Source organism: Lates calcarifer, linkage group LG7_1 (assembly GCF_001640805.2).
Source record: "Lates calcarifer isolate ASB-BC8 linkage group LG7_1, TLL_Latcal_v3, whole genome shotgun sequence".
Lineage (NCBI taxonomy): Eukaryota > Metazoa > Chordata > Actinopteri > Centropomidae > Lates > Lates calcarifer.
The window spans coordinates 16,016,428-16,038,164 of NC_066839.1; the positions used below are offsets into that span (position 1 = coordinate 16,016,428).

At 40.4% G+C, this 21,737-nt stretch overlaps 2 protein-coding genes across 6 annotated transcripts in view; one reads left to right on the forward strand and one right to left on the reverse strand.

Annotated features, from left to right (window-relative positions):
- gpcpd1 (glycerophosphocholine phosphodiesterase 1) overlaps positions 1-21,737 on the forward strand; it is a 259,347-nt gene that overhangs the window by 116,606 nt on the left and 121,004 nt on the right. The window lies entirely within an intron of this gene.
- The window catches only part of LOC108896922 (1-phosphatidylinositol 4,5-bisphosphate phosphodiesterase beta-1), a 100,797-nt gene that overhangs the window by 68,912 nt on the left and 10,148 nt on the right, over positions 1-21,737 (reverse strand). For all 5 annotated transcript variants that reach the window (XR_007813628.1, XR_007813629.1, XM_018696235.2 and 2 more), the window contains exon 3: positions 3,301-3,369. Coding sequence is in view for 3 of the 5 variants with exons in the window: in XM_018696235.2 (XP_018551751.1) it covers positions 3,301-3,369 (69 nt within the window). In the remaining 2 variants the exon portion in view is untranslated. The remainder of the gene's footprint in view (positions 1-3,300; positions 3,370-21,737) is intronic.

Here is a 21,737-nt window from a genome sequence, read left to right on the forward strand (position 1 = left end):
GAGATGACAGGTATGATTGGTTTTTAGCTGTTTGGCTGGTGCTGAGGAGAGGGAACATGCTGTTCAGGAACAAGCTAATCTGCTGATTTAATAAAGAGACAATATGAATGGAGGGTGTGGAACAGTGAGGCCTGCTGCTGGAACCAGGGGTTTTAACACATGTAAAACAATACACTTATTTCAAAGAACATGAACTGATGTTAGACTAAACTCCTGGTTAGCTTTGAAAAAACAAATCCATGTTCATCTCCCTGAGACAGAGTTGCAATTGTTGAATTGCAACAGACACTCACTTCCTTGTCACCATAGTTTGACTACTCTGTGATATCCACAAAAGCAAGTAAAAATAACGATACAGATTTAGAAGCAACAGCACATGTTTTTGTTAGCCTTAGGTCCCCTGTTCTCTGCATGGAAATATGGCAAGTCTTCCAGCTATTTGTGGATATATGAAGTGGATGATTATTAGCGCTGTGCTTTGCTCACCAGACCTTAGGGTGTGTGATTTATTTCTGGAGCCACCCGTCACACAAAGGTTACCTCTTGTCATTTTGACAAGCGGCCAATCTAATCAACCTGAATGATGATGGGGTGGACACATGCTAATTAGCATCAGCAGCCCGAGCAGCGTAGAACAAAGGACATTGCTTTTGTCGTGCTTAGTTACTGTAGTCAGTGCATGGGTGTTTGTGTTCCTGTGTGGGATTTGTATCCATGCAGTGTGTGCCATGTACAAGTGATAGTAAGCGTTCTTCTTTGTCAAATGTATTTGTGTTTGGTGTGTGTGTGTGTGTGTGTGATTTCACAGGGAAAATGTATGAATCATAACTGAGTAGCTAGAGCCTGTGGGCAGGGTGGCATAAGTTCATCAGAGGTCAGACGAGTCGCCCACACACTGCGAGCCCGATGAGCACAGCGGCGTGCTCCAAATCTTAATGACGTTCAGGCAGAAATTCCAATGCTGCTCAAAGACAATATGAAGTAACTTGAGCTGTAGTAGAAACAAGAGCTTTCCATCTGGAGCCCATTTCAAGCCAGTCTGTTGAGAATGATAGTATCTGATTCTGACAATATTCGGCTGAGACACAGGACTCTTGAGCGGCACAATGAAAGCACTTCTGAAGCTTTTAACTGACATGTCATCGTGAGTCCAACATCTCATCTTGTCTTGGTAAGTGCGTTGGTTTCCTGCAATTTGCATGAATGAATGAATGCTGCAAAGGGAGCCCTTGAGAGAGAGCAGGAGGAACAGCACAAGGTTTAAACAGGAAGGAGCATAAGGGCAAAAGATTCAACAACACAGAAAAAAATAATTTGAAGTGGTATGACTTGCAGAGTATAAGGTTAGACTTGAATAGAAAGACTGATAGAAAAAAGGAACTTCTTTCTGAATCTGCTTCCTCCTTATATTACCCTCTCGTGTACTTAGATGCAACACTGAGCAGAGTACACTGATTGATCAGTTTTATTGATTCAAATCTGCTTTAAGTGTTATTTTGTCATGAAAGTCATTATGGTGTATTTTTGTACTGTACGGCAACAGTATTGTAATTTAATTTAAAAATCAGTATTACTTGATTTCAACAACTCTGCATAACCAGTGCCATCATTTTAAAGAAGAATTTAGTTTGACAGGAAAGAACAGCTTTTATGAATTTTTCCTCAAGCTGACGTTAACAGTGTAGTGATCTTTGCAAAACCTTCACCATTCTTACAAGATCTTTAGGGGTATGAAGGAGAAAAGAAGAAAGAAGAAAGCCATGAAAAGCATTGTCCACTTCCAGCAACTGCTGTCTGGTATTATCTGTGCTTCTCACCTGACATCTTGCTTTGACCTCACTTTATCTCTGTGTCCTTTCTCCATTCCTCTCATCATTTCTCTCTCCTTCTGCTGTCCTCCTGTAAAAAATTCTCCTTGCCTTTTTCCTTCCCCTTTCTCTGCTTTCTTTCCTCTCCTCCCCACAGTTTCTGCAACCAACCCCCCTTTCCTCCCTTCCTCTCCTCATCTCATCAACTCCTCAGACACTGTGTCTCACTGGTGCTCCCATTACAATGCCCAGGGTGCATCACCGCTCCATCTCCCAGTAATGGATTTCCAATGCTTCGACCATCTTACCTGTCACGTGGTCATGTCTCCTCCCTGGGTAGCATCACTCTGTAAGCTGTTTAGAAATGCATGAATCCTCTCTGTGTTATTGTACTCATTCCATCATTACTCACTCCCCAGACAGAGCAGCAGTGCGCGACCCCCACCTGCTTCTCCTGCTGCAGCGAGTCAAACTGATGATGACTGCTGCTGCTATGTAACAACATCACTAGACTGACTAGGTCCAAAAGCTATATTAAACAGACTTATTATGCGAAGATATGTAATAAGAAAGTAGTAAAGAATGCTGGTTATTGTTCTACTTGAGGCTTGGTAAGTGGGAAATTAACTGCAAGAAATGAATTTGGCTCTGTGATTGCACCAGAATGTGCCAAATTCCTTGACAGTTACAGTGTGCCAGATTCAAAAATGTGTGCATAAATTCTTTGCTCATAGCACACAATCATCAACATTTTAATTAGCTGTGAAATAGCAATTTGGATACCCTGAACTGGCGTATTTTCCTGGGAAACCATCCATGTACTGTTAGTATGTGGGTTTGATTTCAAATCATGTTTGTCAGTCTTGAGTGTCAGTTGATCTTAAGTTCCTCACTTTATAAAAATTACACTAAATATGTGCAGATGGATTGTGAACATTACCCATAGAGTCAGATGCACATGAAACTACACACAAATACAATGAGTTACCTGAATGTACCCAAATGTCACTCCCCTGTTCTGAGGGTTATATGTAAGGCAACTGCATTAATTACAGCTCCAACTGAAAAAAATGCTGCCATTTCTGTACATATACAGAGATGCTCTATGGTTATATGTCAATCATTACAACCACCTGAACCAATTTCAATCCTCTCCATAACAGAGCTCTTGGCTAGATGGATGCAGACTGTGTCTGATTCATGGTCGGGCTCACACCCACTCATGCCTTTGATTTCTGTGCAAAAATAAACACTTACAAAGCATATCATCGCCCAAAATAAGCCTCCCTCTGGCCTCTTAGTACACTGTTCATTGTGTTCCCAGAGTCTCAAAAGACAAAAATGTCAAGAATACTGAAGCTATTGTTATTTAATCAATACATATTATTGCATAGACAAAAAACCAGAGGGCACCTAAAAAATATATTTTCATATTTCATTCATATCCAAGTACTTCAGCTGGGCAGCCAGCTCATGTTAATTGTGGGCTTACCTTTGGTGTTTTGGTGCTCTTTCCATTTCTGGCATCTTTGATGTACGCTATATCCAGTAGGTCCGTATCCTGTAAACGAGAAGATGCACAGATAAATCAGTATCAATGTCGATCAAGAGGTAATTCAAAGGCTTCAAACATAGTTTAAGACACAAAGACATTCAGTGGCTCTTTCCATTTCACCTTTCCTTTTCCAAACCTGCCTCCTGCACCTGAAGGCATTCTGTGTTGTGTGAAACACCATGAGTGTATAGGGACAACATTAGCCTCAATACCAAATAGCACATGGGAGTCATTCAGTGTAGATAAATGGAAGCCTACTGACACTTTGCCCTAAATTCTAGTGTTCTGCACAAAATTAGGACAAATGTTACAAACTTCCAATGTTGACTGATGATCTGGCACAAATACTCAAAATAGGTTCTGGAGAGTACCCTCATAAAACCAGGTACTGGACTAGTGTAACATACCAGACACAAAACATAAAAAACAAAAAACAAAAAAGGTGGTGATTAGGTTTCATGGCAGATTATATCTTCATCTGCAACATACCACTGGAATCTCTATTGGCAAGGAAAAAAATGGTTGGATGTAAAACACTTCTCACCTACCTCACCTCTCTGCTGGTACATGATGCTCTGCCATAACACCTTGCCACACCTTGGCTATACTCAGCTGTTTGTGTGTTAGTCAAATAGCAAAGAAACACAACAAGGCATGATAATAAAGTCGGTCTTCAAATGAGATGAAAAGACCATGACTATCATCATTATGATTTAACCAAAAAGTTAAGTAAGGCTGTAAAAGCATTTTAAGTAAATGGAAAACTTGGCTCCATTTATTATTGATACAGCAGTGTGGGAAGCCATGTCAGAGCTTCTTATTCCATCTTACAGTTCCAACATTACACATCACACTATTGTGATGCAGAGGCAAAGTGGGACAGAATTCAAAATAAGTGCACTAAAATATTGACACCATAAAGTAATGTGTACGCATGAAACTTGTTACCACAATGCATACAGTGTACTTTGTTCTTTTAGAATGACAGAAACCTTTTATTTAAATCTTTTAATTAGAGTCAAAATGTAATTTTTGAAGAACTTGCTCTTAGTGAACTTGGCATTTTGCTGGTATGCCAACCTCTGTCCATCTCTAAGTGGACACTTACTATTCATACAGTATGCATCCACACTGTCCATTCATATGACCAATGCATCAACTGTTTTGTGCTTATTTGCAAGCCTATTGTCTCTTGAATAGCCAGTAATGTGGTTAGCAGTAAATATATACAAAATGGCAATTGTGCAGAGGGCCCCTGCTGCTTTCCTTCAGTCACCACATCTCTTTATCAGTCTGGATTATCTTTCGCCCCATCTCTCTGAGAGGCAGCCAGGACATGAGGTGGAAAATTAACCAGAGTGAACTGTGTGTCCACTCAGCATTATCTGGGGAGACAAGTAGCGACGGGGGCTTGACTCAATCTCCAGCCGCAAACGCCAGTATCTGACTATCTCAAGGCCATCAGGTTGATAGAAAATTGCACCCAGATTTCTTCCTTATCTACAAATCCATATGTACCTTAGTAGCCACCCAGGATTATTTTCCATTTCAAATTCTGAATATAACTTTAGTGTATATTAGTTCTGTTTTTGCTTTTGTCTTCTTCAAATTCTGCTACCTGCAACACTATGCTGGAACAATGATGACATGAATGACACATATCATTGTAGGGCATATTTAACCCACGAAAACCAGAATAAGAAACAAATTCAGACCAGCACGTCTTGCAGCTGCATATAGAAACATTAGTGATGAATACTGATCACTAGGGATCATTTGCCACTTTGCCACAATAGTTTTACAGCCACTGTCTGTCTTCATATAAGAGGCAGAAATTAAAGCACTGTATTTTATAGCTATAGTACACAAGGACAAGTTATTACTTTTCTGCAAAGTGTAGCATCAATTAGGCTGTACCCTGTTTGCACACAGAGAGCCTCTGAGTCAAAGGTCAGCGCCTACATCAGGTCTGCAAATGCCTGCCTTTGAAGTCACTTTAGAGAGACGGAGCTCTGCATGGGGCCCTGGTGGAACAGTGGGGCTTCAGGAAGCAGCTTGTTGATGGGGTCCTTTTTTTGTGCCCTCTAGCTCTGCGCAGTTAACACAGCTCTAAGCTGGTTCAATGTCATTGGTTAAGTGTTAACCTATAGAGCCTCTTAAAAGGTAAAGCAATCGGCCTGATGTGAGTGACAAGCTGCTCGCAGCGAGCAACTAAAGTGTAACACGTGTAGCCATTACTGTAACGTCCAGAGGTCTGAGTCAGCATTTGCAACAATGAGCAGCAGCTTACTCACTGTGCTGATGTAAATAAAAGTTGATGGCAACGACATTTTATTAATATTGACTTGGGATTTATGACTGCAGACACTGCACAGTTAGTTAATTAAAGTACTTTCTTTCAGTCTAGCAGTCCAGCCATTATTTTTCCTGCTTAATTTCTCTCATTTATTTCCTATGACATATGTTCTTTATCTGTTCATTTCTGTCATCTCCCTTTATTGATCACACTCCATCTTGCTCTGTCTTTCTCTCTCTTATTTCCCTCCCTCTCTCTGGGCATTTCTGTGTGCATCAAAACAGTGAGCAGGGATCCAAAGCCTATTAAGATCCACTGCACGTCCAGGAAGCAAGCAGGACCAGCGGGAGAGAAACTACAGAAATTAATGAACATGCTTAACCTGTGCTGGCCCTGGGCCCTGTTTTCTGTGCCTGTTTGTCTATTTCTGCTGTGGAGCTGCTGTTCACACAACATCTGCAACATGCTGCCTTCCTTTTAAAATGAAACCCATTCCTTTTCCAAGTATCAAGTAAGTAGGGTGGTGTTTATCTGACACTTCAGGAAATTCATCATTGATCTGTGAGTCATTTTGTTGTCAAATGTGACTCTGCTTCAGGCACTTTGTTCATTTAATATACAGAATGTTCCATGTTCTTGTGTTTGACCAGTCTTTATTATCTTTTAATCTGAAGTACAGTGAGTTCACTTGCATCTGAAATGTGATATACAAAACTTTATTTGAGGCTAAATGGTACAAAAAAGACAGTTTAAATGAAACAGTTCTTACTGTGTATCCAGTTAGATTAAGGCCATGTTGGTTGGTTTTATAACAAAGCATTTGAGTTGAGTTTGCCCTTTGAGGAAACAAGCATTAGTGGTAAAAGCAAAGGAGGGATGTGCTGGTGTGAGAAAAAAAGAGAGAGGGGGTGAAGGAAACATGGAATGGAAAGTAGAAATGAAGAAAATAATAAGTGGGAGCAGGGAGACTGACAGCCACAGGTTAGCTTGCTCATTTACCAACAGCATGCTTGACAGCCTCTGGGTTCAAAATGGATGTGCACTCCACAGGACTCAGGGCCACTGCTGAGCAACAGAGACAAGGAGCAAAGAAAGTGGAGGCAGGAAGAAGAAGAAATGAATGGGGGGCATGTTTGAGAGAGGACTGTCGTGCCTATTGTACCAGGGCCAGTGTGGGAAAGAAAGACAAGTTACACTTGCTGGAATTTGTGATGGATCAAATTTTCAGGAGTGTTTCAAATTAACAATAACAATCATGTACAGTAGTATAATATCATCTATGTGTTTAATGAAATCCATCAATCCACTGACAAGCATTTAATGATTAATTCCACTATGTCATGTTTCATCTACAACCCTGCATGCCCATGTCTTGAATCAGGCTGTAGCCATTTAGATGTGGTTTGCTTACTGGATTGCTGACAGGCTGCCAAATTGTGTCATGAGGTCACCGAGACTATACTGGTATAACATATCAGAATGGCCCTTAACGCTTTCATGCCATCCCCTGGACCAAAATAAGCTGCTGTAGTATGTATCCCAGGACTGTCTGGAAGCCTAGGGAGGCTTGGTCTATACATAGAGCACACACAACTTAAAATGCAACAGAAGTAACAGATACAATAGAGGGTAAATTCTGGGTTTTGTGTGGTGCAGAGCTAAATAAGCCATTGCATAACCAATTAAACTGATGTATTCTCTACGCATAAGAGTCTTCAAAGGCCCACTGACTCAGGGTCAGAGGATTCTGGGCACGGATGTGTCCCTTAATCATAAACAGAGCTATTACTTATGTGAAACAAAACACACTAAAGCTGCACAGGTGCTGTGCAAGTGGCCCTTATGTAACACTCTGCTGCTGGGAAACATGTACTGTTATGAGGGAAAATGGTTCATGGAGAGCTGTGCTTGAACTTGGTTGAGAGTCACATCCACTCTGCCGCTCCACTCAGGGGTTCCTATAGAGTGACTCTAACAGCCCCACAGTGATAAAGTCACAAACCTACTCACCTGAAGTGGCTGAACTAAAGAGAGAGAGTGGAAAAGCTGCAAACAGCCAGACAAAAGAGCAGAAAGCTTGTATATAGAGGGGAGGTGATTTGGGGTACATTCTGCATTAACATTTGTGCAAATAAACATGTGCACAGCCTCTAAAGACCTTGCACTGAGGATGTGAGTTCTGTTCTGTCCTACCAGCAGTCTAAGATGGCTTAGTATGTAAAACTCACAAGAGGACCTGTTACATTTTAAATTATTTCCATGGATTAAACGCTTTATTAGGCAGTATGAATTGGAGAGTGACAGCAAAGGTAGGAGAGAAATGAGGTATGGCATGTTACAAAAGCCCTGAGCCAAATTGGAAAGTCTGGCATTGCCACAAGGCTGCCCGAGGGCCTATTTAAACTGAGCAACTAATTCACTCTGTTTTTCATCCATCTACCAAGTCCCACTGTTCCCGCTCTCTTCCTTACTTCTATTCCTATGCAACATAATAATAATAAAAAAAGCATATACTCCACCACAGTTGTGTCTTTTTCTTTAGTCTCACTGGAAAATGGCTATATGAAGGTAAAATGCCTCTCCACTAAAAAATGAATTCTGCACTGTCATTCTGTAAAATTGATTTTTAACTCACATAGACTCAAGCTCAACTCTCCTTGTTTTTTTGTGCAGTTGATGGTGCTGCTCATGTATCCTCTCAGAGAGGGATGTTTCAAACATTGGGCTAGTTTATCTCTAACCTTTACTGCTGCAAAATGTTCATATTCGAAAGAGTACAGTTCTCCAACTCAGCCAACAAACTGTGGTGTGCCGGTGCAGAGATCTCAGCCATCATGTGGGATCTATGCAGTTTTTTTTCTCCCACTATTTGTCTGGATACTATTGCAAATTCTGCAGAAATGTCTCCAGCTTCTCTCAAGCTTTGACTAAACCATGTACTCCCTTGGTGCAGTGAATGCCAGCATGCTTCTGAGCATCTTGAAGCGATGATGTGTCGTACTCCAGCTTTATCTGCCCCCAAATTCACTTTGATATTTAAAGGATGGGAACGCACTTGGAGAGTTGTCACAAGAGAGAGTGTATGAAAAAGTGTGGTTGACACGTTGTTGTACAGTCTAAAGCATTGCATATGGGTAGATGGATTTTGTGCTTTTCTTATGAGAGTCACTGCTTTTGTATTTATGTCTCTTTCACCTGTCATCTTTAACAGCTGCAATCATTCTTGGTCCACACGCCTGCCTTTCCAGATGTGACCCCAATTGATGGGTCTGTACCTATGGCCACTTTTCCACTACTATTTTGCGGGGATTGTTTTCCCCCTTTACTAGACAAGAACAGTACAGACGTAACAGAAAACTAGAGGAGACAGAGATGGGGGAGGACATGCAACAAAGGTCTTTAGCCTGCCTGATGCTGCTTGAGCTAGAATTAGTTTTTTTTTTTTTTATCAGTTTCTTTTGCATTGACTTTGATTCCGGTTTCCTTCCTCATCCTCCGTGAGCAGCCTGTCAAGTGTCATATAGTCATACAGTTGTGGGATCACATGTTTTTGGTAATCTGAGTAGGGTTCATGGTCAGACAGATGGAGAGAGGACACAGGGATTAGAGGTCATGAGGGAAAAACAAGGAAGGCAGCAGGGAAGGAGTGAGGGAAGGATGACTGTGTAGGAAAAAACACTGAGGCTGAGCAGTGGAGGAGTATGGTAGTGGCTGATAGTGGCTATCAGCGGCCGACACGCTCCACAAAACAACCAACACTGAGATAAAGGCCGCAGGAATCTTTGTTCTATACATCAGCGCACACATTCATGCTTGCACACACTTCACCTAAAACACACGCTCACAAGCACAACTCTATAGGCATATACACACACACGTTTGTGCATATACACACCCTAACTCCTCAGTATCATCAATCTACAGTGTCTGCTGTGCTCAGTCATGATAAGGACCCCGGGTCCAAGCGCAATGATGTGACCGGCTCTTCAGCTCACGCTGGTCACAATTTTCCTTGGAGCGTGCTAGACCAATCAAATCGTGGACACACATGCTCGGACAAGCGCTCACACACGCAGTGACGGATGGAGTGTAGTGAGGGATACTGGAGGGAGTGTACTCCTCTCTGATAGATAGCAGAACTGAGTGGGATGACAGAGAAAGCAAAGCTGCTTCCCTCATCTGTCCATCATCCTCTGTTGTTCTCTCTCTATGTGTCTTTGTTATGCTTCTGGCTGGATTCTTGCTTCTCCCCTCCTCCTTCCTTCACTTACTCTGTCCTCTCTTGTCTCTGCTGTTTTGGACTTGCACCTCTCTTTCTCACTCGTCTCCCCTATCCTCTCCTGACCCCTCCTGCCCCCCCCCACCCCCGCACAAATTCTTACTCCTCCACACAATTTAAGTCTGCTCCTCTGTGTGGCTTCCTTCAGGCACACCGTGGATGGCTCTTATCTGCTGCAGTGGAACATCTGAGACCCTCTTCAGGGTCCTGGAGTGAGTGACACACACCTCCACACAAGCAGGAACGCATAATCACACAGTGACAGACAGTGAAGAACATACACATCCAGACTAACTCCCTCTCACTAACACGTTATTATGCACTTGTACACTAAAAAACACTTAGTAGTTTCCTCTAGGCATCTGACCAATTGAGATATATATATATATATATATATATATATATATTTCTTAATACTCAACTCACCTTGTCTTTGCAGGCTACAGGTTTTCACAAATTAAATTCCTGGCATTCCAGCAATGGATAAAAGGTACATTCAACCACACCACATCTCTGTCTCCAAGTCTACGGGCTGAAAGTGATCAGTGTGCCTGTGTGTGCTTGTGCAGGGGTTCCCCACCGGAGTCCTTTGAGAATCACTGCCAGTGGCAGATACAGTTCAGCTCTGGCTCTCATCTTTCACATCACCTCATTTAAACACCTCCTAAGAGCAATCCGTGGGCCCTTTGAAGTCAGGACAAAGCGAACGGTTAAAAGAAATGCATTTTTCACTTTCTTTCTGGAGGCAAAGCTCTCTGTCTCTCCCTCTCTGTGTCTGCGGCTCTTCCTCTCCAAGATCCTTCATTAAACACTCTCTGGTTATCCTGGCTTAAGTGCAAAACTAAAAACTTTCCAAAATATGTTTTACTCAGTCGCCAGTGTAAACAGAATAGAAAGGTTTTTTTCTCCCAAAGTTGTGCTGTTTTACTTGTTAGGGACCTACTGTGTAAACATTCTGTATCATTTCCATGACATCAACAGAACAGTTTGACCCAGTACCCACTAAAAAAAACAACATTTTAACAAAAGAAGAGTTATTGAGAATATGTCAGCTTTTTGGACAAGAGCTTGGCACTGGATTTTTGGGGCAACATACTACAGCAACAATACAGCAGCCGATATTTGTTTTATTAATAAGAATAATCTTGATAAGCATCCCTTAAATTTAGTTACCACAGAGCTGTGACTGAGATGAGTGGGACAACTGAAAAATAAATCTGTAGGTTATCTTTGGCGGACAAACTATGTAATGGTGACACCTCAAACATATCTTTAATCTTTCTGTGCTGCAACTTGAGGTTACTTCAACCTTCAGCATATAGTATGTTGATACCAATATATCTATGATAAACTTAAGTTACCCTATAGACTAATGCAGGCTATAGGTAGAAGTAAATATGTCAGGATTACGGAGTTAGCAGTTATCTTCTATACACCTATGCTTACATTGTAATATGTAAAATATAATAATGTAAACTACCTATAAACTTTTATAGGCTAGCTTTTTTCCACCTGCAAATCACCTAAACTATATTTACTGGGCTGGGCTGTTATCAATTGCTCCTAAAATAATAAATAAAATTCACAAAAAACACTTAAGACCGATGGTGATCCATACAGTCAGCAAGCCAAAAATGTTTCCCTGCAGGGTTCTTTCCATTTTATAATTCGTTATTTCTAGGAAAGTATGTACTTCATATGTTTACAATGCAAAAAAACGGGTATCACGGAGTGGAAGTGTCACTGTCAGATGTCCATTTGTCATTTTTAACTGGTTGCCAAGAGATCTGGACACCTGAGAGCAGCGTGCTGCTGTTAGGAGCAACGCTTTGTTAAGACTGTAATGGATATGAACGATAACCCTCCTCCCTGAAGTACTCAGGGTATAAATAAGGTAATTAAGTCCACTGTAGACATAAGAACAAAACATTTTGGAAGTACTAGCTCTGCTATAATACAATTTAGTTTTACACCACTGTCTTTTCCATCAATGGGATAACTTCCTCATTAACACAGACTACCTTCATCTGTCAGAGCAGGTGATTGCCAAGTGGTTAAATCAAACATCTATGCTACCACTGTCAGTCAAACTGCGTTCATTTCAACTGTGCCACCACAGTCATGGCAGCATCATTAGAAAACAAACACATAAATCAGCCTGCAAATTAGTGTATAGTATCAACCAGATCGATGTATCGGGTAAGCTCTACTCAACCCACTGCTGACTGTGAGCCGTGTGCCTTTTTATCCTCTTTCCTGTCAAAGAAACCACAGGCAATTATATGTTTGTCAACAGGTCCTAAAAGCGTTTGATACAAATAATAGAGCAAAGCCACAGATACAGAGACAAGAGCAGAGAACAATGAGAAGCACAATGAGGTTGAAAAGTGGAGAAAAGTGTCTGTCTAAAAGGTTTCACTGACATCCTGGATTTCACCTCGTCTGTTAATGTATTGATGAAAAGTAATTCTCCATGTCCCTCTCTTCCTTTTCTTCTAATGGGCCAAGTGTTGCTCCTCTCTCTCCCATCATGTAACTCTCTCGAGGAAGACTCTCGGAGAGGAGCTGGTATTTTAAGTATGGCAGACTGCTGTGCTTCTTGTCTTGCCCCAGAGCACCTCCAAGCTGTTTAAATTTGATACCTTCTTATCATTCCACCAAATTGAATTGACTTTAGTGGGGAAAGAAAGGCGACTGACCCACATTTGTGACACACTTAGTTGCTCGAGCGGAAATGGAACAGCAAAAGGAAGAGGGGAGTCTGAGGGAAATTCGGGGATGGACAACAGAGTGATTGTTTGTCAGAAAACTTTCTAAGTTCACCCCAACACTATATTTACCAGCCAATAAACACTGAGGTGACGGGTCATGTCTGCAATGTAAGATACACATTACACTGTGATTGTGGGTAATATGCCTGAGTAAAGAATGTGCAGAGCCTAAAAAAGTCTGTTAGAGAGGGTTGTGGTTCGAAATGTAATGCCTTCTATTGAGGAACTGCCCTTCCTTGAGCTTTATATTTGGTTTTAACAAGATGCCTTTGTTTTTTTTCCCAACTTTTATCCACTCTGTACATGTGTCTATGTAGAGATGTTAATAATCTACAATAAAGGCCAAAATAAGTCCCTCAGTGTGTTGTTAATAAGCTTTCTGAGACGAACATTTGGAAATGGAGAGACAGCAGCAAGATAATTGCTACAGAGTACAAAGGAATTCAGCTTAAAATGAAAAGCAGCAGGGTGGCATGAAAACCCAGAAACCTCTAGCAGGTGGGAATTACAGTCCTCTTAAACATCAGAAGCACATCTAATGTAATTATTTCAATTAGTCTGCATCAAAGCAATCAATAATACAAAGTAAAATCTGTCTGACAGAGTTGTCTTCACATGAGACAAGTATAATTCAACACAAGATATGTAGCCCTCTCTGAAAATGCTTGTAAATGATTAACAAGACCAGCCAGCAGAAAAAAAACTTACTCTTTGCTCTCTGTGATTATCCATACTTACTATCTCATTGACCACTCTACATCTGTCTCTTTGAAATGGAGTTAAAAACCTCTTCTTTCCAGTCGCCCACTTGAGCAACTGGTCATTCGTTTAATGTGCAGGAAGCAGTGGAAATTGTTCGAAAGCAAAAAGCCTATAATTGCCTTATCAGCAAATGGGACTTCAATGTAAGCCATCCACTGCCCTGATTCCTCCAGCAAAATGAATTAAATAAAATTCATTGAGGCCTTTCAATGAATATGGAAAACCTAGTTTGAACTGATAATCTTGTTGACTACTCAGATCTACACAAGGATAAAATGCACTATGGTTTTTCTGTTTTTAGCAAGAAAATAGCATGATGAAAAGCAAAATGTCTTCATAAGACTAAATGCCTGCAGGTCAGACATGGTGCATTTGTGTCCTTTGACTGTGAGATACTGACATTTTATTTCATTTCTCTCACTTAAAACAACTGTAATTCATTAATACCAAACAGAAAAGTGCCTTTGGCTACTCATTCTACCTAGAACCACACAAACTATAGATATGTGCTAAGCTTTAACTGTTAGTGTTGTTAGCAATGAATAGTTTTTAACAATACTGTAACTCATCTCAGTGTGGTCTAATGATTGTATGAAATTACATGTTATATGTGGGGAACATTACTGAATGTGATGCATAGACTTTAATGAGTGTGTCAAATTTCATACAGTATCTGCTTAACAGTGCCTATTTTATGTGCTCTACATAATGTGCTCTTGGTGCCTGTTGCGTAAGTTTTTCATGTGATATTGTACTCCTTTGTGTTGTTCGTTAATGGCTTTAAAAAAAAGTGTTTCGTGAACTGGATGTTTTCTTTAACTTTTAACATCAACCTTCCCACCATGAGCAGATGAAAAGTAACCATTTTGTTAATGCAGGCATGAAAGAGCAGCAACACCTATTAAATAAAAAATAATCATGAATTTGCCATCAAAGCTAACTTTACCTTTTGTCAATTTTGACAGCATTCTTTGGAGGAGAAAGGAATAATTTAAGACATGACTTCAATATTCTTTTAATTTCAGTTCTCATCATCTCTGCTCTCAGCGACAGTGTAGATGAAAGAGAAAAGAATGTGTGAACTTCATTACTGGGTGAACTTGTGACCTGTACTGCACAGTCAAAGAAAATTAAAGATAAATCAAATTGCTTTACAAAAGAGAGGTGTATTCCTACGCTATCTAGCCTTTGAAACCCAGCATGAAAAAAGAAGATGCATACTTGTTTCATCTAGATTTCTTTGCCTTACCACACGTTTTTTTACAGGTTGTAAGGCTGAAAAAAAAATTCATCTTCATTTAGTGTTAGATTAGAAATCACTGTATTTAACATATGAAAGTCAATTGTGTTAAAATTATTTATTTTTGAATCATAAAAGACAGCAGGGTAGCTCTGTGTTTAGCACTTCAAGATTTTATACCTGGGTTCAAATCCCAGCTTTGGTCCTCTGTGGAGTTTGATCCTGGCTTTATTCCAACAGTATCAAGACCAGTACTGAACTGAAGACTCTACATTACTCCTTGATGCAATGCTTGAATGTTAACATGTTTGTCTCTTTACATGTGTTTGTCTCCTCCAGTATTAAACTTGTTATTGAGTAAGATCTGTTTAGGGTGTTTCTTTCTTTAGTGTCAGCTGACAAGCTTTCAGTAACACCATCTAGTCATATATTTTGAATATTTCCTTCCAGGCCCCTAATTTGACAACTAAAAAACTGCTATTTTATTTGGAAAGGAAATTAATTGGACTGAGGATCATAAATTACACTCAATATATATTTATATATTTTTTCCAGCATTAGCAGCGCAACAAACTGATGAGCAACATGAGGTTGTGCTCCATCTAAGCTTTCCTGTCAAAGCCTGGGATGAAACAGGAAGGAAGTGTGTTCTCTTATTGAGAGCTTGTCTACAGTGGGACTTCAAAGTCTTTTGGCTGAATGCCTTTATTTGAAAGAGCTCCCTGAGGAAAGCAGCCACCTGGCTTGGTACAGCAGATGGCAGTCAAATCACAGCAGCAGGGGGGTTTTGAGTACTTTGCAGCATCAAAAAACAAGCTGCATGGATTGGATTGTCATGGCAACTGGGCTGGGTTAGCATTTGAAGTGGAAGGAAGGGAATGGCAGAAGAAAAAAGACAGAGAGAGACAGAGTCAGTCTCTCTGTGCACCAGGTGACTCATAAAACAGTCTTTTTAAATTTTACATTTTACAAGAAACATCACTGCTTAAACGGCTGAGCTATAAATTCTATACTGCAATCGATTAAGCTTAATTACAACTAATACAGCAAATCAGTGACTGAGAGATTTAATTCATCCCTTCTGACCTGTGCTAGTTGTACGCAGAGAAACAGTTATCAGAGCTCTATAAACTACTGTGGCTGACTATAACCTCTGATTTCTGACCCACTATATAAATGTCAGGTCACAGCATTGCAACATACCAACCACAGCTCTCCAGTAGTCTACACATTTTATTGACTGGTGACCATAAAAATCAATGTCAAACCATTATTTCATTATGAAATGCTTCAGTAAGTCAAGCAAAATCATAATTGGGAAAAAATAAAAGATTAAATTACAAACTGTTTGTACAAACATATATCCATATTCTAGGCATATAATTGTTACATATGAGTGGGTAAAACAATGCTGAGAGTATGTGGCTGAGTCAATGCATTCATTATTTTTGTTTATAAGCATATGCATTGTTTATAATCAGGTCAAATTCAGAGACATGGAGCAAAATACAAACATGGAGGATTATCAAACCAAAGCTTGATATGACTAAAGGTGTCGGTTTGTTCAAACTAAGTGTTTGTCGGATCATCTAACAGTGTCTGAAACCTGCTGAATCCACACATCCAGACACTCAGACAGAGAGACAAACAATCAGACAAACAGACAGAGCATCAACATAAAGACAAACATGTTAATTATGACATACTCTGCACTACACGCAGCATCACTGTTCAGCTGGTGCACTGCAGACAGCTTGGAACAAAAAAACAAGCGCAAACAAGCTGACTCTGACTGATTCAGTTGTGTTGTGATGCAGAGCTCAAGCAACAGCTCAGCTCTGTCTCAGCCATGCAAATATCTAACTGACAGCTATAGCAAGCAGCCTGGCCGCCGCTGCACATTTAAATCTATTCAAATCATGGCTATGACAGAGTGACAACTCTGAACTCTGGCAAAAGCTGCTGCCTGAGGGCCTATGAGCGACAGAGCCTTACTTCTGACATTTCACAGTAAAGGTTCAAATATTCAAGGTTCACGTTTGGCTCAGCTTATCTATCGCCTGTGATAAAATTACTCACAGTTGCCTTTAAGAATACTGTACCTTAGTGTATAGAGAATATGAATTTGAGTTGTATTCCTTGCACACAGTAAGGTATTAGAAAAAGCAATTTGGTGGGCTCTGGCAAAGATGAGCTATTTATCAGCTTTTAACAACAGTTGTTAATACAAAAGTGCTGCAACTGTTATTTCATGAAGAAAAAAATTACTGGTGTGAAATAGGGGTGGCTGCCCTTCGAGCACTGCATCTTATTATTGCAGAAAATTCAATATATGAATCAGGCAGACAGTAATGAAGAAGTAATCAGCATATCCAAAGACAGTAACAGCAGGCAATGAAAGACAGACAGAAGTAAAGACGGTGACAGAGACACAAACAAAAACAGGGAGAGTAAGAATGAAGCAGACCTTTCAGCTGACTGCAGTCTATTGAGTGGAGATAAAGTCAATTTACCAGCATCACCGTTAACCATACATCTCAGTGCTTCACATCAAAATTTCATTAAGCCCTTTCTTCGGCAGCGGAGAGGCATCCTTAAATTTTTTACGCTTGAAATAAGAGAGGTTTTTTGACAATGTTCAAGTGAGCGGAACAAGACAGCTAAAGAGAAAGGCAGTGTAATTATTTAAGTCATCCTCACACAAGGTAAGTCTCTCTTTCTTCAGACACTCTTACTTTCCTGCTCTGCCTTTCTACTCCTGTAACTGTGTGCAGCACCTCCATCATACATACACTGAGCACTCAGTGTCAAACTGCATTCTGTGTGAACTATATCAGATGAAAGGAATCAACACAATAGAGATCATTTTTGAATAAGTGGCTCAGAAATAGGCCAGCATAAATGTTATAAATACCTGGACCCATGAGACAATGAGAAGCTTAATCATCCTCTTCACTCTGCTGTCAGACAGAACACCTTTGATTGGGCCAACATGAGCTGTTTGTTGGCAGTAACTCATACTGTACATGAGCACTTGGTCTAACAACAAGTATATTATACAAACTATTATGATCTAAACTCATATATCATCTATGACTAATCAAGATCTCAGATTTTGATTTTTTTTAGGATGAATTACTCTAATACTGTCTTATTTCCTTCAGTCACATTTACAACACAGGGCCATCAAAATGTACACTGAATAGAATACATTATTCTGTGCCAGTTTACAGCCTGTAATAGTACTACTTATGTCTACTACTTATAGTATTACTTATGTCACAGCCATAAAATGATTATTATCAGCTGTATTTAATTATGTTTGGGTCTTCGAAACAAACTCAAATACCATTTTCACTTCCCTACTTTTCAGCAGTGATGTGTCTGACCAAAAACACAAAGTGAGAGAGAGATAAATACACGCAATGATCTCTTCTAGCTCCCACACAATGGTACAGTTTGCATACTATTGCAAAGATCTGTCTAACTGTTGTGTTATTAAGTCCTGGTAGTATTTCATTGGGGTACAGCAGATGGGGCAAAACAACAGTGGAACACAAGTGGAACAGCTGCATGTTCTGACTGTGGCAAGAACACAACAGATTAATAACAGTGATAGGAGAATACTAAAATTATACCAGTGTTATCCTTTAAACATCAGTTTGAGCAGAGTCAACATTTTGTTTAGAGGCAACTGTAATACACTGAAGGAACAAAATAAGAGAAATGTCTTACCGTTCAATGAACTATTTCTATCCTAGGATTGCATTACATTTTAATGGTGTTCCTATTATTTTGTCTAACCTCTTGAAATCCCTAACTGTTACCATCTAGGGGCTTGTATTAACGGTTATCTTTCAGTCGCTGCTGCACCATCAACATCACTTACAAGCCATGCAACCGGCTAAGCTTATCACTTGAATCCAGGGTGTCTTAGCTCCTCTTCTGAGCTGCCCAGTCAAAGCTGCTGCTGTCGCTAAGTCACCTCCATTTCCTTGGCAGACTCAGCTGAAGCACTGAGATTCACGCTGAACAGTGTTGGCACCAGCAGAGCCTTTAATGAGCCAAAAGACTCTAAATGGACAAAAAAGCCCTCTTTCCGGATCTGCAGCTTCATGTTTTGTGAACGGGCTGCAGTTGTTCAGGAGAGGAAACGAACAGAACCATGTTCCTCCTCAGTGTTACTTTGTGTGTATATGTGTGTGCATGCTTGAATGTTTGAGCATGTATTTGTTTACCCGCAGACCAGCACAGTGTGGAAAAGAAGCCCTAATTGTAATTCAAAGAGAAAAACAGGGCTAACTCAAGTGCAAACAAAGCCTTCAGAAGTCGCCCAGGAACTGCTAATCCAAAAGAGGTTGGCAACGCTTCTCTTCTTTTAACACTTCCTTTTCTGCTTTTGACTTGTACCTCTAATAAAGTCCACACGTATATACAGGCCACTGTTTTTCTACATTAAAGTTATTCCTTGCTGAGCAGACAGGTCAACAGTTTACATTCTCTTGTTATAGGGTGGGTGCTCTGAGCCACACTATTTGTTCATGCCACCTATTAAAAACTGCAAGACGTAAAAAAGCTATCCTTGTGTTACATTTTGTTGTAGAAACCTTTGCTGTTCCTAAATAACATCGTATGGAGTGTCTGTCTTAACTGTCATAATATTTAAATGCTGCAATGGCAACAATGACAATTTTTCTTCTGCTCCTGAACCCAGGCCTGACCTTTTGCAGTAAGCTTTAATCATTCAGTGTTGCTTATCTACAGCAGGTAATAGTTCTGTCTGAACATCTTACCTGAGCAATTTTACCCTGTGTGAAAAGTTTTCCTCAGCATTCATGAGAAAAACATTTTTGGCAAAACCCTGGCTTTTTGAAGCAAGACACAGCAGAGAATCCAGAGCTCAGTATTTTAAGAGGTAATAATGTGTGAGGGCAATCATCAGAGCTACACTTCCTGTAAGCAGGATGGTTAACTTTAGACTTGTCATCTAAAAAGTGTTTTATTTCACCTATGTAGGACATGTGTAAGAGAAACATGAGATATTTGAGTCAAAGCTCAGTGCTGCTTTGCGATGTAGCCCAACACCTGTAAAGTCTACTTTGTCAAGTCAAAAAGCAAAAACACTTGCAATATGGTGCTTAATGCGTCTACATTACAGATGTGATACACGGTCCCTTGTTGATGAACCCCATCAACTGTCACTGGACCACGTTTCCATGAAGTTGAAGTGATAGCTGTAACTCATAATTTCAGAATTTCTTCATGTCATCTATGCCTATCCTGATATTGTGGATTCAGTGTTTGCTGCCATTTTAACCCGTGTATGCTCACTGTCATTGACAGGATACTTGATAAAAGGGTAGATATCACTTGGATACAGCTAAATCATGGCTTAATAGTTATATCTAATTGATATTCAACAATGCAAAGGTAAATTGATGAGGGCAATTGATTGAAGGGCTGGAAGCATATGACAGACAGATTAGCACAGAAGATGAATGAACTGCACACAGAATGAAATAAGTGACTTCTACTGGCTACAGAGCTGGCCATTTTTAACAATGGCATGGCAATATTACATCAGCAAAGGTCCAATCTCTTTTAAGCCAATCCAAATGAAATGTCAACCTAAATTATGTCACCAAAATGCTAATGTGCCTTGAAAGTGACTCAGTGAACTACCATACCACAGCTAACAAAGGGGATGTGACAACAGTCACTTTCTTCACCGTGTTCATCATCATTTTCATCTTTGTATTGTTTTTCTTTTTTCTTCTTCTTTTCTCTGTTTTTCTGTCTCTCTCCCTCTGTCTCTGTCTGTCACTACAGGTACAGATGAAATAGGGCCTCTGCGTACCAAGCTATAACTTGGCAGAGGTCACAATTCACTTTCAGTAGATTGGCTTCAGATTTATGCCTTGTCTCTCACTCCCATATAGTGCTGACGGAGGTGGAGGAGCAGCAGCGGGTAATCACAGAAAATTGCTGTGTTGGGGGAAACAGATGTGTGAACTCTGCAATGACAGAGCAGAGTGAAGAGGGTGTGTGTTTGTGTTTGTGCATCAAATGTGTATGCTGTTTAACATTAACCCAAGATGGCCTTACTCATGCTCTGGATTAGGTCAATTCAAGGCTCATTCAGAAATGTCCCACACACACCAGCTGCCAACTATGTGAGTCTGCTTTTGGCCTGGGGTGAACTGTCGTTCACCTCTGAGCATCATTCACTGCCATATGCTGAGTGCTTGTCCTGTGAATGTCCCGAAATTGGCACACTGCTGAAACATAAATCTCCCGAGAGAAAGCATTTAACCTTTTGTTGTAACCACAGCCTGCTCGGGAGAACACACATAAATGCACAAACACATGAACACAGACACAGACACACACACACAGACAAGGAAACAATGATATCAGTTTCGAAGCCGCACCATTCTCCAGAATATGAGCGGGGGCCGAAAGAGAATGTGACATTTCCAAGGTGTGTGCTGTCGCATGGCAACCATGGCAACTAAACCAAAAGGCTGTTAATTTGACTGAGTCAGTCCACCTCTCACTGTTGCATAGCTCCTCCCCTGGAAAGCTGGCTCAACCAACAGGAGCAGAAATTATTTTTAACCTACTAAAGAAGCACCTGTTCCTGGTTGGACATTACAGGAATGTTAGTGTACATTGAGGTGTTTACACATTTGACTAAGTGAGTGCATGGTTGTGTTGGGTTGGGTGCTGGCAACAAGTGGTGCATGTGAGTTTGTTATTTGAGGCATTACATAAACATATATATATATAATTGGACAAAGGAGCATGGTCTAAATGCCTCAGGCTTTTATCTGGTTATCATGGCACTGTAAAAGACATGTAAAGTAGTCAACCACGGTGGAGGGTAGAAATGGTGACATGGTGACTTCTGTCACTACAATATTTGATCATGTAAAGTAAGTCAGAGGCACACTGATGATGATTTTGTAGGCTATTTCTGCCTCATTTCACAAATCACTGCTGCAATTTACAATATGTCAACCAATT